Below are 13,722 nucleotides of genomic sequence, written 5' to 3'. Positions count from 1 at the left end.
GTGCCTGTGGCCAGCTTTGTGTTTAATCACTCCCCCCAACCCTCAATCCTGTGTATTTTTCATTCTGGGGATAGGCAGGAGTAAAGAGGCAGAATTATGACCCCCATCACTGTCCCTTTCCATGGACAAGTAGGATTCACATCAGCCACATGAGGTGACATCACAGCTGAAGACGATGATTGGCCATTGTCACATAACTTAGAAGACCTTTAAACAGGTCTCTGAGCATGTGCAGTAGTTCCTGCCTCAGGCGGCAGGATTCAAATCCTTTCAGTTACTTTTCAACTGCCAAAGCAGTTGGTAGCCAAACTGCCCATGTTGCTTCAACTTTTGAAACAAAGTTCAATTAGTCTTAACGACTGATTTTTCATCATGAGCAAGAAATCCGGAATCAAGAAACCCTTCCTGTAGCAGTAAAATATCTATTACAGATTTTTATAAGAAATGTGTACTACTCTTATATCTGGGCTCCTCGCATGACCCGGCTCACTACAAACACTATGCTCACATGTCTTTAAAAAACCCACAGGTCCAGAGAGCAAAAATTTAAACGACATATTCAGGCAGTCTATCCATACCAGAGGTAGTACAAGCGCTTTACTTGCTTCTTTACTGTAGGTGGGTTTTAACCCAACCTCCTCTTAAAAGTCTTTACATACAATTACTGAGAGACTTTCAAATGAGGGCTCCAAAACCCCTTTTCTTCACACACCACAAGAGACTATCATTACCACCTTCAGCTTCTCACCAATTGACTGAAGGTGAGTGTTCTGTGTCTGCTTCAGCTTCTGGCACCAATTTGGGCAGCCCACAGAGACACTGACACTGTCACCATGCTATCTTAATGCACTCCTGTTGCTGAAGCCCTTCAGGCCAACGTCATAGCTCTGACTTCTCCCAACACCAAAGCTCTTTTTCTCCTTAACACCGACACTCACCTCTCCTAGGCACCAAGACTCTGCATGACACCAAGGCTTCTCCAGATGCTGGCATTCAACTAGACACAGATCTGCCTTCAACTCTCATTGGTATCGGTACACTTAAGCAGAAGTTCTGTTTCTTATCACTGAACTCTTCAGCATTCTGCATCTCCTCCTGAGCACAGTGAGCATGTCTCCACTGAGACTCTCTAATCCTCTCCTGCTGCTAATTCTTCTGTATCAGGTTCCTCTTTTGGTCAGCCACCTTCACTTGATCATAACATGGTGCTTTCTTTCTCTGCTGTCCCTGGATAACAACTGTTACGGTAAGTAACTGTGCTTTATCCCAGGACAAGCAGGCAGCATATTCCCACACATGGGTGACTTCCAAGCTAAGTAAAAAGGGATGGAGGGAGTTGGCAATTTACGAAAAAAGATTTTGCAAAACAGATTGGCCAAAATGGCCATCCCTCCTGGATAAAGTATCCAGACAGTAATGAGAAGTGACAGTATGAACCGAGGACCAAGTGGCAACCTTGCAAATTTCCACAATAGGTGATCTGAGGAAAGCAACAGATGCCGCCATAGCTCTAACTTTATGGCCCGTCACTTGACCCTGCAGAAAAAGACCAGCCTGAGCATAGCAGAAAGAAATGCAAGCAGCCATCCAGTTGGAGATGGTATGCTTCGAGACAGGACGCCCCAACCTATTTGGATCAAAAGATATGAAAAGTTGAGGAGATGTCCTGTGAGGTTGAGTACGTTGAAGGTAAAACGCCAAAGCACGTTTACAGTCCAAAGTATGCAGTGACGCCTCACCAGGGTGAATATGCGGTTTAGGAAAAAAGACCGGTAGAACAATAGATTGATTGATATGAAAATCTGACACTACTTTAGGTAAGAATTTTGGATGTGTACGAAGAACCACCTTGTCATGGTGAAAAACCGTGAAAGGCGGGTCCGAAACCAAAGCTTGTAACTCACTGACTCTACGAGCAGAAGTGAGGGCAATCAAGAATACAGCTTTCCAAGTAAGATATTTAAAATGAGCCAAGTCAATTGGTTCAAAAGGAGGTTTCATCAGTTGAGCCAGAACAACATTAAGATCCCATACAACAGGAGGCGGTTTGACCGGAGGGTGAAGATTAAAAAGACCCTTCATAAAGCGAGCAACCAGGGGATGTGCAGAGAGAGGTTTCCCATCCAGAGGTTGATGAAAAGCAGCAATCGCACTAAGATGAACTCTAATAGATGTGGATTGGAGGCCTGATTGTGATAAATGAAGCAAATAGTCCAGAATTGACACTAAAGAGGAAGACATCGGTTGAAGACGACGACTGGAACACCAAGTCGAGAATCTAGTCCACATTGACGAGTGGACGGCTTCCTGGAAGCCAAAAAGACATCTTGAACAGACTGAGAGAATTGAGAAGAGACTGCAGATTGGGATGAAGTAAGGACCCCTGACTCTGAGTGAGCAAAGAAGGAAAAACCGGCAGAAGAAGAGGTTCCCTGATGCTGAGTTGAAGAAGAAGGGAGAACCAAGGTTGTCGGGGCCACCGAGGCGCTATGAGAATCATCGTGGCATGATCCGACTTCAGCTTGACAAGTGTTTTGAGAATAAGAGGGAAAGGAGGGAAGGCATAAAGAAACTGACTCCCCCAGTCCAGAAGAAAAGCATCCACCTCGAGTCGATGAGGCGAGAAAATGCGGGAACAAAACAGAGGTAGCTTGAAGTTGCTGGGCGATGCAAAGAGGTCTACCCGAGGAGTTCCCCACCGAGCAAAAACTTGACGAAGTGTGGGGGAATTGAGCGTCCATTCGTGAGGCTGAAGCAGACGACTCAATTTGTCTGCAAGGCAGTTCTGCTGACCCTGAATATAGAGGGCTCGAAGGAAGATGTGAGAAATCGCCCAATGCCACAACTTCAGAGCTTCCTGACAAAGGGAGTGGGATCCCGTCCCGCCCTGCTTGTTGACATAATACATCACCACTTGATTGTCTGTCCGAACCAGGACTACTTGGTCGTGAAGGAGGTGAAGAAAAGCTTTGAGAGCAAGAAAAATCGCTCTGAGTTCCAACAGATTGATGTGACATCGACGATCTGTGGTTGTCCACAACCCTTGCGTACGGAGACCATCTACGTGGGCCCCCCATGCGTACTTTTCCGGAGCAGAGTCGGCAGCCAAGCTGAAGTGCAGGAAGGTCCTGCGATGACTGCGTCTACCGCCTCTGCTCCAGAAGAGGTAAGTGACGTCGGAGGAGGTGGACCAACAGTCGCAGTCATCGCGAGACCTTGCCGCAACTCCCTGCGTCTGCCTGCCCACCCCCCTGCGACATCACTTACCTCTTCCAGAGCCGAGGCAGCAGAAGCAGTCATCGTGAGACCTTGCTGATTTGGATGGAGAGAGAAAGGAGCATAGCAGGGTGGTGGAAGGAGAAAAAGGGGGTCAGGGTGGTATGGAAGGGTGGTGAAGGGAGATAAAGGGTGTCAGGGTGGTATGGAAGGGTGGTGAAGGGTGAGAAAGGGGGTCAGGGTGGTATGGAAGGGTGGTGAAGGGTGAGAAAAGGGGTCAGGGTGGTATGGAAGGGTGGTGGAGGGAGAGAAAGGGGGCAGGGAAAGGGGAAAGAGACATAAGGGGAAGGATACTGCATGGAATTGGGTTGGAGGGAAAGGGGGCAAATGCTGATGAAAGTGGGGGGGGAGAGGAGTGAATGAAATGCCAGACTATGGGGGTGGAGGAGAGAAGAGGAGAGAGATGTCAGACCATTGGAGGAGGAAAAGGAAGAAGATGGATGCTAGACCAATGGGGGTGAAGGGAGAGATGGAAGGGGGAGGCATAAAGTTTCTGGAAGGGGAATAGAAGGAGAGAAGATGCCATATAGAAAGGGCAGAGAGAGAATAGACAGTGGATGAAAGGAAGAGAAGACAAGGTAGAAACCAGAGAAGACAAGGTAGAAAAAAATTCTATTTATTTATTTTTTGCTTTAGAGGAGATGCATTGCTGTTTCTGTGGTGTTGCATTGTATGCAGAGTCCAGCTTCTTGGTGCTTCAGTTTAACCCTTGTCTACGTATTTCTATTTTATCTCCCCATTTACAAAACTGTAGAGCGTTTTCTAGCATTGGCCGTGGTGGTAACAGCTCTGATGCTCAGAATTCTATGAGCGTCTGAGCTGTTACCACCATAGCTAAAAAGAACATTACAGTTCTGTAAAAGGGGGAGGGGTTAGTTTGTGATTACATATTTCATACTAGGCAAAGGTGTTTTCTGTGTTCTGTGTGTTCAAAAAGAGATGGTTTTTTGTTAGGATTGACTGTGCAGGAATGATTTGTACTAGTCTGGCTTGTCTAGTTTTACAATGGGTGAATTGATGTGCTGCTCACTGCAGTATGTAAGATGCTGCCTTTTCCTAGGCACACTCTTGTGTGATGTTATTAAAAATCATGTTTTTCATACAGATGGGGGGTATCAAAAAATGATGGGCCCTGAGTGTCACATATGCTAGGTACGTCACTGCATACCAGACTTTCAAAAAAATATACAGTAATCAACTTTGATACAACTATAACAAACCTCGTTATCAAAGGCTTCTCTCCATTGAAGTTGGCTTTTTAAATAATTGAAAGAATTTGAATCCTGCCACCTGAGGCAGGAACTACTGTGCTGTTCAGAGAACTATTTAAAGGTCTTCTGAGCTTTGTGACAAGGGCCAATCTGTGCCATCAGCTGTGATGTCACCACAGTGTGGCTGTCATATCCTGATGTTCAGGGAGATCACATGTTAAAGGTGTACAACAATGCTATTCTGCCCGACCTTTTCCAGATCCTATGTTACCTGCAATGTTTGTCTCTGGATAGCACCTCTTCCTTCTTCCAAGAGCCATGGGATGCTGTTAGTCGACTCATTGCAGCATGCTGAGGGGGGTTTTAATGCCACCTTTCCACTTTTAGCTCAAGAGAAAGCAAAGGAAACCCCTTTCCACATAGTGGCTTATTCAAATGCCTAATAAATAATAATTATAAATGCTCCACTTTCTGGACTGAGAGCACTATCTCAACGGAAGAAAAGCCTCAGGTTATATCTTGGTAGAGCATAAACCTGAGGCTTTTCTTCCATTGAGATAGTGCTCTCAGTCTAGAAAGTGGAGCATTTATATTTATTATTTACCCACTTCCACCATTTTAGATATATTATTCAAATGTCTTCCATCCCTTGCATTCTTCCCCTTCCCTCTGGGACTAGGTTGTAACTCGGAGCAGTGGAAGTGTAACAACGAGGTCTGCATCCCCCGCATAAAAAAGTGTGATGGTCAGCCTGACTGTGCAGACTTCAGTGACGAGGCCGACTGTGCCAACGGTAAGACTTGGGAGGAGCTGCCCGAGGGGGGGGGGGCACAGACTGATGATATTAGTACCAACAGTAAGGTATATGCTATTAAACTAGCAGGTGGTAGATTTAAAACAAATTGGAGGTTCTTTTTTTTCACTCAGTGCACAGTCAAGCTGTGGAATTCTCTTGTTGGGAAGATATTGTCAAGGCAGTAAAGCATAGCTGGGTTGAAAAGGAATTTTGATAAGCTGTAGAGAAAAAGTCTGTAAAGCATTATATCCATGTAGGCTTTAGGGTAGTGGAAGGGGAAGCCACTAGTTTATCCCCAGGAATGAGCAGCAGTAATGGATCAACATGGGGATCCTATAGAGCACTTATAACCTGGATTAACCACTGTCAGAGATGGACTGCTGGATTTCATGGAACTTTTGTCTGACCCAGTATGAAACAGCTCTCTGTTAAAAATAAGTGGTAAGTTTGACATGAAACATGGAGATCCCCTACACTCCTCCAGAACTAGGACTGATCTGTTTAAAGTGTTAGGTGGGTTTTAAGCTTTTCCTGCTTGAAATCCTTTTTTTAATGACTAAATATAAGGTTAAAATGTTCTTCTTTAAAGGCTCTTGAGACTTGGTTTTTAGGATCAGATTAGCTGGGGGTACACCTTTGAATTAATACATTGGCACATTCCTGAGCTCTACCAGCTCTGGCTATGCTCGAGTCCTATGGTGAACTCTGGGACTCTAAGGACACTGTTTGCTGGGTGGTTATATTTTGTTTGGTGATTCATTGTTCTTTTTTTTTTTTTCCTTTTTCCTTCATGTCTGCTCACCAGTCACTGTGGGGGTTTGCACAGATTTCACGTACCAGTGTAAGAATGGAGCTTGCACCAGCCAAGTGAATCCAGAGTGTGACCAGAAGAGAGACTGTGAGGATGGGTCTGACGAGGAGAGCTGCAGTGAGTCTGTGGGTAGGGGGAGATGTTGGTAAACTGATTGAAGCTGTGCTATGTTCTTAAAAAGCTTGGCAGACTGATTCATCCAGTTCATGGAGATTGGGCTGTCATTAGCACAATCTGCTGGTAGGTTCTCAGATCAGACTATATCTTCCCCAAGATTAACTGCAAAACACAGTTTTCCATAAACCTTACCTCATCCCAGTGGTGTACCTAGGGGGGGCGAGGGAGGCAGTCCGCCCTGGGTGCACGCCCCAAGGGGGTGCACAGGAGAGAGCTGAATGGGGACAACGGGGGACCCGCGGGGATCCTGCGGGGTTAAATACAATTCAAGCCACGAGGCTCGTTTTCCATTTCCTGCCTGCCCTGCCGCGCCCTCCGACGTCAGCGCTGACATCAGGGAAAACTTCCAGTTGGCTATGTGTGCGCGGCACAGCAGGCAGGAAATGGACGACGAGCCTCGTGGCTTGAGCTGCATTTGGCTGAGAAAGTTGCTAAGATGAGGGCTGGGAGGCAAACGCGGAACACAAAAGGGGGGAGGGAGTGCATTTTTGGACATAAGGCATGAACTTGGGAAAGAGGATGGAGGAAGGGAGGGAAAGAGATGCAGAGGTGGGGGAGGGAATGCGTTTTTGGACACAGAAGGCATGAACTTGGGAGAGAGAAAGGGAGGGAAAGAGATGCTGAGGTGGGAGAGGGAGTGCATTTTTGGACACAAGGCATGAACTTGGGAGAGAGGATGGAGGAAGGGAGGGAAAGAGGTGGGGGAGGGAGTGCGTTTTTGGACACTGAAGGCATGAACTTGGGAGAGAGAATGGAGGAAGGGAGGGAATGAGGTGGGGGAGGGAGTTATTTTTGGACACAAGGCATGAACTTGGTAAAGAGGATGGAGGAAGGGAGGGAAAGAGATGCTGAGGTGGGGGAGGGAATGCGTTTTTGGACACAAAAGGCATGGACTTGGGAGAGAGGAAGGGAGGGAAAGAGATGCTGAGGTGGGAGAGGAAGTGCGTTTTTGGACACAAGGCATGAACTTGGGAGAGAGGATGGAGGAAGGGAGGGAATGAGGTGGGGGAGGGAGTTATTTTTGGACACAAGGCATGAACTTGGTAAAGAGGATGGAGGAAGGGAGGGAAAGAGATGCTGAGGTGGGGGAGGGAATGCGTTTTTGGACACAAAAGGCATGGACTTGGGAGAGAGGAAGGGAGGGAAAGAGATGCTGAGGTGGGAGAGGAAGTGCGTTTTGGACACAAGGCATGAACTTGGGAGAGAGGATGGAGGAAGGGAGGGAATGAGGTGGGGGAAGGAGTGCGTTTTTGGACACAAGGCATGAACTTGGGAGAGAGGATGAAGGAAGAGAGGGAAAGAGGTGGGAGAGGGAGTGCGTTTTTGGACACAGAAGGCATGAACTTGGGAGAGAGGAAAGGAGGGAAAGAGATGATTGTGTACACGGGAAATGGAAGAAATAATTTTTGGTCATAGAGAGGGAGTGAGGTACAGATATTGTGGTGGAACGGACAGATTGAAATGGATGCAAGAGGGAGGAATGTTGGACATAGTGGTGAAGGGAATGGAGGGAGAGATGTGGCATGGTGCTGGAGATGGGTGATAGAAGGAGAAATGTTGGGCATGAGACTGGTGGGCAGGGGCGAAAGATGAGAAAGGGATAAATGCTGGACCATGGTAGGAGGAACCAATGGATAGCAACAGAAGAATTTACAGAAGATGGGAAAGCGGAAAAAAGAAAATGGGACCAACTTTATGGAAAAATAAGTCTCCAGACAACAAAGGTAAAAAACGGAATTTATTGACTAAAATATGTTAGCTTTGGGAAATGTATATAGCAGATGTGCTTGTATTGTGTTCAAAAGAAAAGGAAATGCCTTAACCAGCAGCAGTGGCAGTAAACAGGGGTGTCCGCAGGTGCTCACCGGCGTTGCTCATCTTCTGGCTGGCTCCCCTGCTGAAAGCCACTCCTCATGCAATCCGCAGCTGTGCCGGAAGTGTTCCCTCTGACATCAGAGAGAAGGCTTCCGACGCAGCCGTGGATTGTGCGAGGAGCGGACACCTGCGGCTATCAGCAGGGGAGCCGGCCAGACATGCTGGGCAGGAAAGGGGGGAGGATAGACATGCTGGGCAGGGAAGGAGGGAGGGTAGAAATGCTGCACAGTGAAGGGGGGAGGGTAGAAATACTGAACAGGCAAGAGGGGGAGAAATGCTGCAAAGGCAAGGGGGGAGACATGCTGCTGCTGCACAGGGAAGGGAGGAGGGTAGAAATACCGCACAGGCAAGGGGGGAGACATGCTGCTGCTGCAGCACCCAATTGGGGAGAGAGAGGGAAGGAGGGAGAAGGGAGAGGAACCAAAGATGCCAAGTCCATGGGAGGGAGTGAAAGGAAAAAAGGAAAGGAGATACCAGACCATGGAGGGGGAGGAATAGATGCCATGGCATGAGGGAAGGGAAGGAGATAGAGATACCACACCATGGTGTGGAGTGTAAAGGAAGGAAGGAAGGAAAGGAGAAGAGAAAGAGAGAGATGCCAAAGCATAGGAGAGGGGGTGGAAACATAAAAATGGAGAGGGGTGAAGCTGAAATGAATCATGTGCAAAGGAGAGAGGGGACCCCAGATATACAGTTTATTGAAGGGACATAGGAAGATGCCATATGGAAGAGAGAGATGGTGGACAGTAGATGGAAGGGGCAGAGAGAGTGTGGGCAGTAGATGGAAGTGGTAGAGAGAGTGGGCAGAAGCTGGGTGGAAAGGGCAAAGAGAGGGCAGATGTTGCATAGAAGGGAGAGAGGACAAATGCTGTATAGAAAGAAGAGAGCAAAGAAGATGATTAAAGCAGAAACGACAAAAGGTAGAAATATTTTTTTGTTGCTTTACTTAGAATCAAGTAGTATTGTAACTGTATTGATAAAAGTTTATAAATAGGAAATGGAAATAAGGCAATTTTTTGGACTAAACCCCTTTCCTCAGGACAGGATCCCATAACAGCAGTATACTGTACTGTTCTGAAGAAAGATTTGGCCTCTGAAAGCTAATTGAAAAATGGATTAGTCCAATAAAATGGTATTTTCTTATTTCTTATTATTCGTTTTATTTTTATTTGTTAATTTGTAAAGTGGTGATTGTTATGTATCAGTTTTTTCAAATTTACATCTACTGTCTTTATATTTTGCACAGTATTAGGGAACATGTATCACTGTTTTTGTGGTGTTGTGGTGTTGCATTGTATGCAGAGTCTGATTTCTTTTGTCTACATATTTCTATTTTTAGGTTGTGATTATTCCATATTGGGTGAGGGTGTATCTGCTCTGTGTGTATGTAAAAGACATAGTTTTCAGTTGGCATTGACTACAGGTTCAATTGACTGTGCGAGATCTGGCTTGTTTAGTTTTACAGTGTATGTGTTGGTGTTCTAGTGCTCACTGCAGTGTTTAAGATGCTGCCTTTTCCTAGGTACACTCTTGTTGTGCGATATGTGGATTGTTACTAAAAATCATATTTTTGATATAGATGGGGGGGTCAAAAAATGATGGGCCCCAGGTGTCACATATGCTAGGTACACCACTGCCTCAGCCTGCTGAGATATTTTTCCCTTCATAATGGAACCCATGAAATCCAACAATTTGAACTAGTATGGAATTACTTGTCTGTTCCCCACTCTCCCCAAAAGATTATTAATGGATCAGGTTAAGCGATAAGTAGGAATTAAAAAAAGTATTAACTAGAAATGTCATCTCCATAATATAAGCAATTCTCTAAAAGAGAAGGAATAGTACAGCTGTATGCAGATGAATCCCTTAAGGCTGAATTGTTATGTAAAGGGATAGCAGGCTTTTGGCCTACTAAGGCCTTGGTCTCTGAAGCCCTAGTTGCCAAATTACCCAGTTCCATGGAGTCTTGGATGATTCATTGCCGCCAGTTCAGCGCTGAATCGCCCCCCATGTCCTGCAATGATGAGTCATCTATATATCACAAATGGGCTGCAGTGCAAACAAGATGTACTGAATTTTTGTATTATTCTGCTCAATGAAGTTATATGAAGTTTATCCTCTGTTCTCTATTCTCAGACTGTGGTGTTCGTCCATACAAACACAACCGTATCGTGGGAGGCACAGATGCTGATGTCGGGGAGTGGCCCTGGCAGGTCAGCCTACACTTCGGCAGACAGGGCCACACATGTGGGGCCTCCATCATCTCCAAGCACTGGCTTGTGTCTGCAGCTCATTGCTTCCAGAGAACCAGGGAAGCCAAGTGAGTCTTGTGAAATAGGGTTATTTTCTGCAGTCACATTCCCACAAGAGGTTCTATGTCCGTGAGAGGAGCCTATGAGTGTTCAGCTCTGAACCCCTATCCCTTCTGATAGTGAGGGTAACTGTGTTTTTTTGTTATGCTCCTGTTTGTAAGGGGTACATTGAGAATAAGAACTTGGGATTACTCAGTTCTATCTCCCCCTTTAGGAGGCACTTAGTTGAATTAAACTTTAATTTGTTGCCTCAAATTCATGATCTCTAAACAAATATGTATAAAATAGCATCAGTACAATCAACGAACAAATAGGTCTTAAGCTTTTTCACACCAGGCTCTTGAGGGTCATGACAGTAACATGTGCTACCATTACCAAATTATTTGTCAAATATGAGGGCTTATTGTAACATGCTTTCCTAGTGGTCTTGTACAGGGAGGAAGAATTAAATCTAGATGTCTCTACTTCTTACAGCTATGCTGATGCTCGGAACTGGAATACGTACAGTGGTCTTCATGGCCAGAGGGACATGCAAAATGTGCAGGTCAGGGGTGTGAAATCCATCACCACACACCCCCTCTATAACCACAACACCTTTGATTATGACATTGCCCTGCTGGAGCTTAAGGAGCCACTGGTCTTCTCCAACATTATTCACCCCATCTGCCTCCCAGCACGGACACACATCTTCCCCTCTGGCATGTCTTGCTGGGTTACTGGCTGGGGGCTTCTCGGTGAGAATGGTATGTTTGCATCTTACATATTGCTTACCCCTACCCCTTTTTTTTTTCTCCCTTTGGTATTTTTTTCTCTCTCCTCCCTCCCCAACCCCTTCATGGTTTCACCAGCTGAGCCCTTAGAATTTATCACATATGTCATATGGCTTTGCAGGGCAGTTAGCTCGAATGCTTCAAAAGGCTGAAGTGAAAATTATAAATGACACTGTGTGTAACTCCGTAACTCGGGGACAGGTGACTCCTCGGATGCTGTGCAGTGGGTACCTAACTGGAGGCGTTGATGCTTGTCAGGTAGGGGAATAGCCTGCTGATAATATACATTTGTGGTCTCTTAACATCGCTCTGCCTGCCTGACTGCCTCCCTTACTGGGGTGCTGCTGAACATGGAGCTGATATATCCAAATAAATGAGGTTCTGCATTAATTGATTTTAACTGGTTAATATTCATCATGTTAAGATCAATTTTGCAACAGGAGAGGATAACTGCCATGGTGATATTTATCTGTTCCTAAAATATTTCCAAAATCTAATAATTGGCTTCTTGTACATCTTTGCACATAAACTCATTGTCTCCAATTACATGCTCCAGTGTGTATGCAGATACAGCTAGGATCCATGGCCTCTTAACAATTCCAAGTGCCTTCAAAAAAATGACCCAAAATGCTTGCCCGAGGAGTCATTTTATATGAAAATCAGTTGTAAAATGGATACAATTAAAGACAGATACACAATCAACATCCCAGCTGGAAATGGTCTGTCATCACATAAAACAGCCCCTGAGGCAGGCACTGGTGTGCCGAACCTTAGCCTGTGTCAGGTCATTTCAATAAAGACCTGTCCCTATTTTTTTTGAAGGCTCTTAGTGGATTTTTTTTTCCTTTTTTATATATTCAGTGTACTTTGACCTTCTCTGTCGTTCTCTCATCAGTTCAAATATCTTAATATAGAAGGGGCAGTGGACTAGTTCCTTTATCCTGGAATCTTTACAGATTCTCTTTTGCAAGGAGCAACCAGCAATATAAATTATCTCTCCCTTCCAGAAAAGGGATTAGAGGAGTTAAGATTTTTTTGCCTAATCTTTGATTTTTAAGTTTTCTCAACTTTGGAAAGATCTTCCGCTCCTTATAAAAAGCTCTGGTTCCCTTTTATTTTTTCGTAAGCTTTTGAAAACTACTTTATTCACTAAACATTTTGGAAATTAATTATTTTCAAAATTTTTCTTTTATATTTTTTTAAGTTAACTATTGTAAACCGAGTCGAGCTTTCTTAGAATGAAGACTAGTTATATAAAGCCAAGTATCAGATTAGATTAGATTAAATGGGGTAATGAATAAAAAAATTGAAGAATGCAGAGGGCTAATAGTGTAGCTAAATGAAGGGGAGGATCATGTAGCTTAGTCAGTGGCTGAAAAGATGAGATGGTGAGGAGGTGGTTTGGAAAAGCAAGGGTGGGACTACAGATATTTCTTTGACCTTTCACCTTCCTGAGCCTCACTCCTGGCCTTTCTTATTACAGGGTGATTCAGGTGGACCCTTGGCCTGCAGTCAGAATGGAGGCCCCTGGTTCCTATGTGGCATCGTCAGCTGGGGTGAGGGTTGTGCACGAAAAAACAATCCTGGTATCTACAGCCGTATGACAGAATTGCGAGAATGGGTGAAAATACAAACTGGACTTTGAGAAGCCCCCTTTGGTTCTCAGAGCAGAGCGTTACCAGTGCACTCATGGCAAAGCTGAACATTAATATTTCCCCCAACTAAAATGTAAATAGTGTGCATCTTTCTAAATTTTGGATTTCAACATGAAGACTCTTTTACAAATTTTGTAAATAAGTTTTTTAATAAATAATTAAAAAGTGCCTTTTTAACATGTATTCATATTGAAGCCACATTTCGCCTAGTGGAGGTCATCTCAAGACTTAGGAATGTAGTTTTGTTTACAGATGATGTCTTTCTAATAAATCTGGGAAATACCACATCACCTAGTTTCAGTAAAACTTGTTACCTCAAAAAGTACTCATCTGGAGTGGAGTATCTGACTAGTGGATAGAGATTTGATTACCAATATTATTGTCTCTAAAGAATAGGTTACAGTTTAAAGTTTTAACTCATTGGGCACTTTACACAGCCTGCCGACCCCAGAGGAGTAGTCACGGGGTGATCCTGGCCTGTCCAGTTTGGGTTTTGTGTCAGAAGGAAGGCTTCTGGGTCAGCCGCTGGCAGCATGTTAGGAACCACTGCCAGCGATCTGAAGAGAACAGAAATGCTACATTGGGTGGGGTGGGAAAGGAGGGAAGGAAGAGAAAGTCCTGCCCACTTTGGGCTCAGGCCTGCCCAAAATTGGCTGTCAGGGAGGGCCATTGGCCTCGCCAATCTGGCCTCTGTACTATCCTCAGACTTCTCAATTACTGCACTCTTCTTCTGGCCTAGATCTAACATTCCTAGCTACTAGAAACTGAGCCTTCTTTTAAATGCCCTTCTTCCAGATTTCCATCTCAAATGACCCTACATCAAATTTAAGGCTGCTTTA

General features: G+C 45.0%; 1 protein-coding gene across 3 annotated transcripts in view; it reads left to right on the top strand.

The window, feature by feature from the left end:
• The window catches only part of LOC117369338 (suppressor of tumorigenicity 14 protein-like), a 66,295-nt gene extending 53,125 nt beyond the window's left edge, over positions 1-13,170 (top strand). For all 3 annotated transcript variants that reach the window (XM_033963795.1, XM_033963793.1, XM_033963796.1), the window contains 6 exons: positions 5,167-5,280; positions 6,089-6,211; positions 10,283-10,466; positions 10,933-11,201; positions 11,350-11,486; positions 12,712-13,170. In XM_033963795.1, coding sequence (XP_033819686.1) covers positions 5,167-5,280; positions 6,089-6,211; positions 10,283-10,466; positions 10,933-11,201; positions 11,350-11,486; positions 12,712-12,873 — 989 coding nt within the window. In that variant the 3' untranslated portion in view covers positions 12,874-13,170. The remainder of the gene's footprint in view (positions 1-5,166; positions 5,281-6,088; positions 6,212-10,282; positions 10,467-10,932; positions 11,202-11,349; positions 11,487-12,711) is intronic.
• The last annotated feature ends 552 nt before the right edge of the window (positions 13,171-13,722 follow it).

This window comes from Geotrypetes seraphini, chromosome 11 (assembly GCF_902459505.1).
Source record: "Geotrypetes seraphini chromosome 11, aGeoSer1.1, whole genome shotgun sequence".
NCBI classification, from domain to species: domain Eukaryota; kingdom Metazoa; phylum Chordata; class Amphibia; order Gymnophiona; family Dermophiidae; genus Geotrypetes; species Geotrypetes seraphini.
The sequence above is the reverse complement of the archived record's forward strand: the minus strand, read 5'-3'. Positions and strand labels throughout refer to the sequence as shown.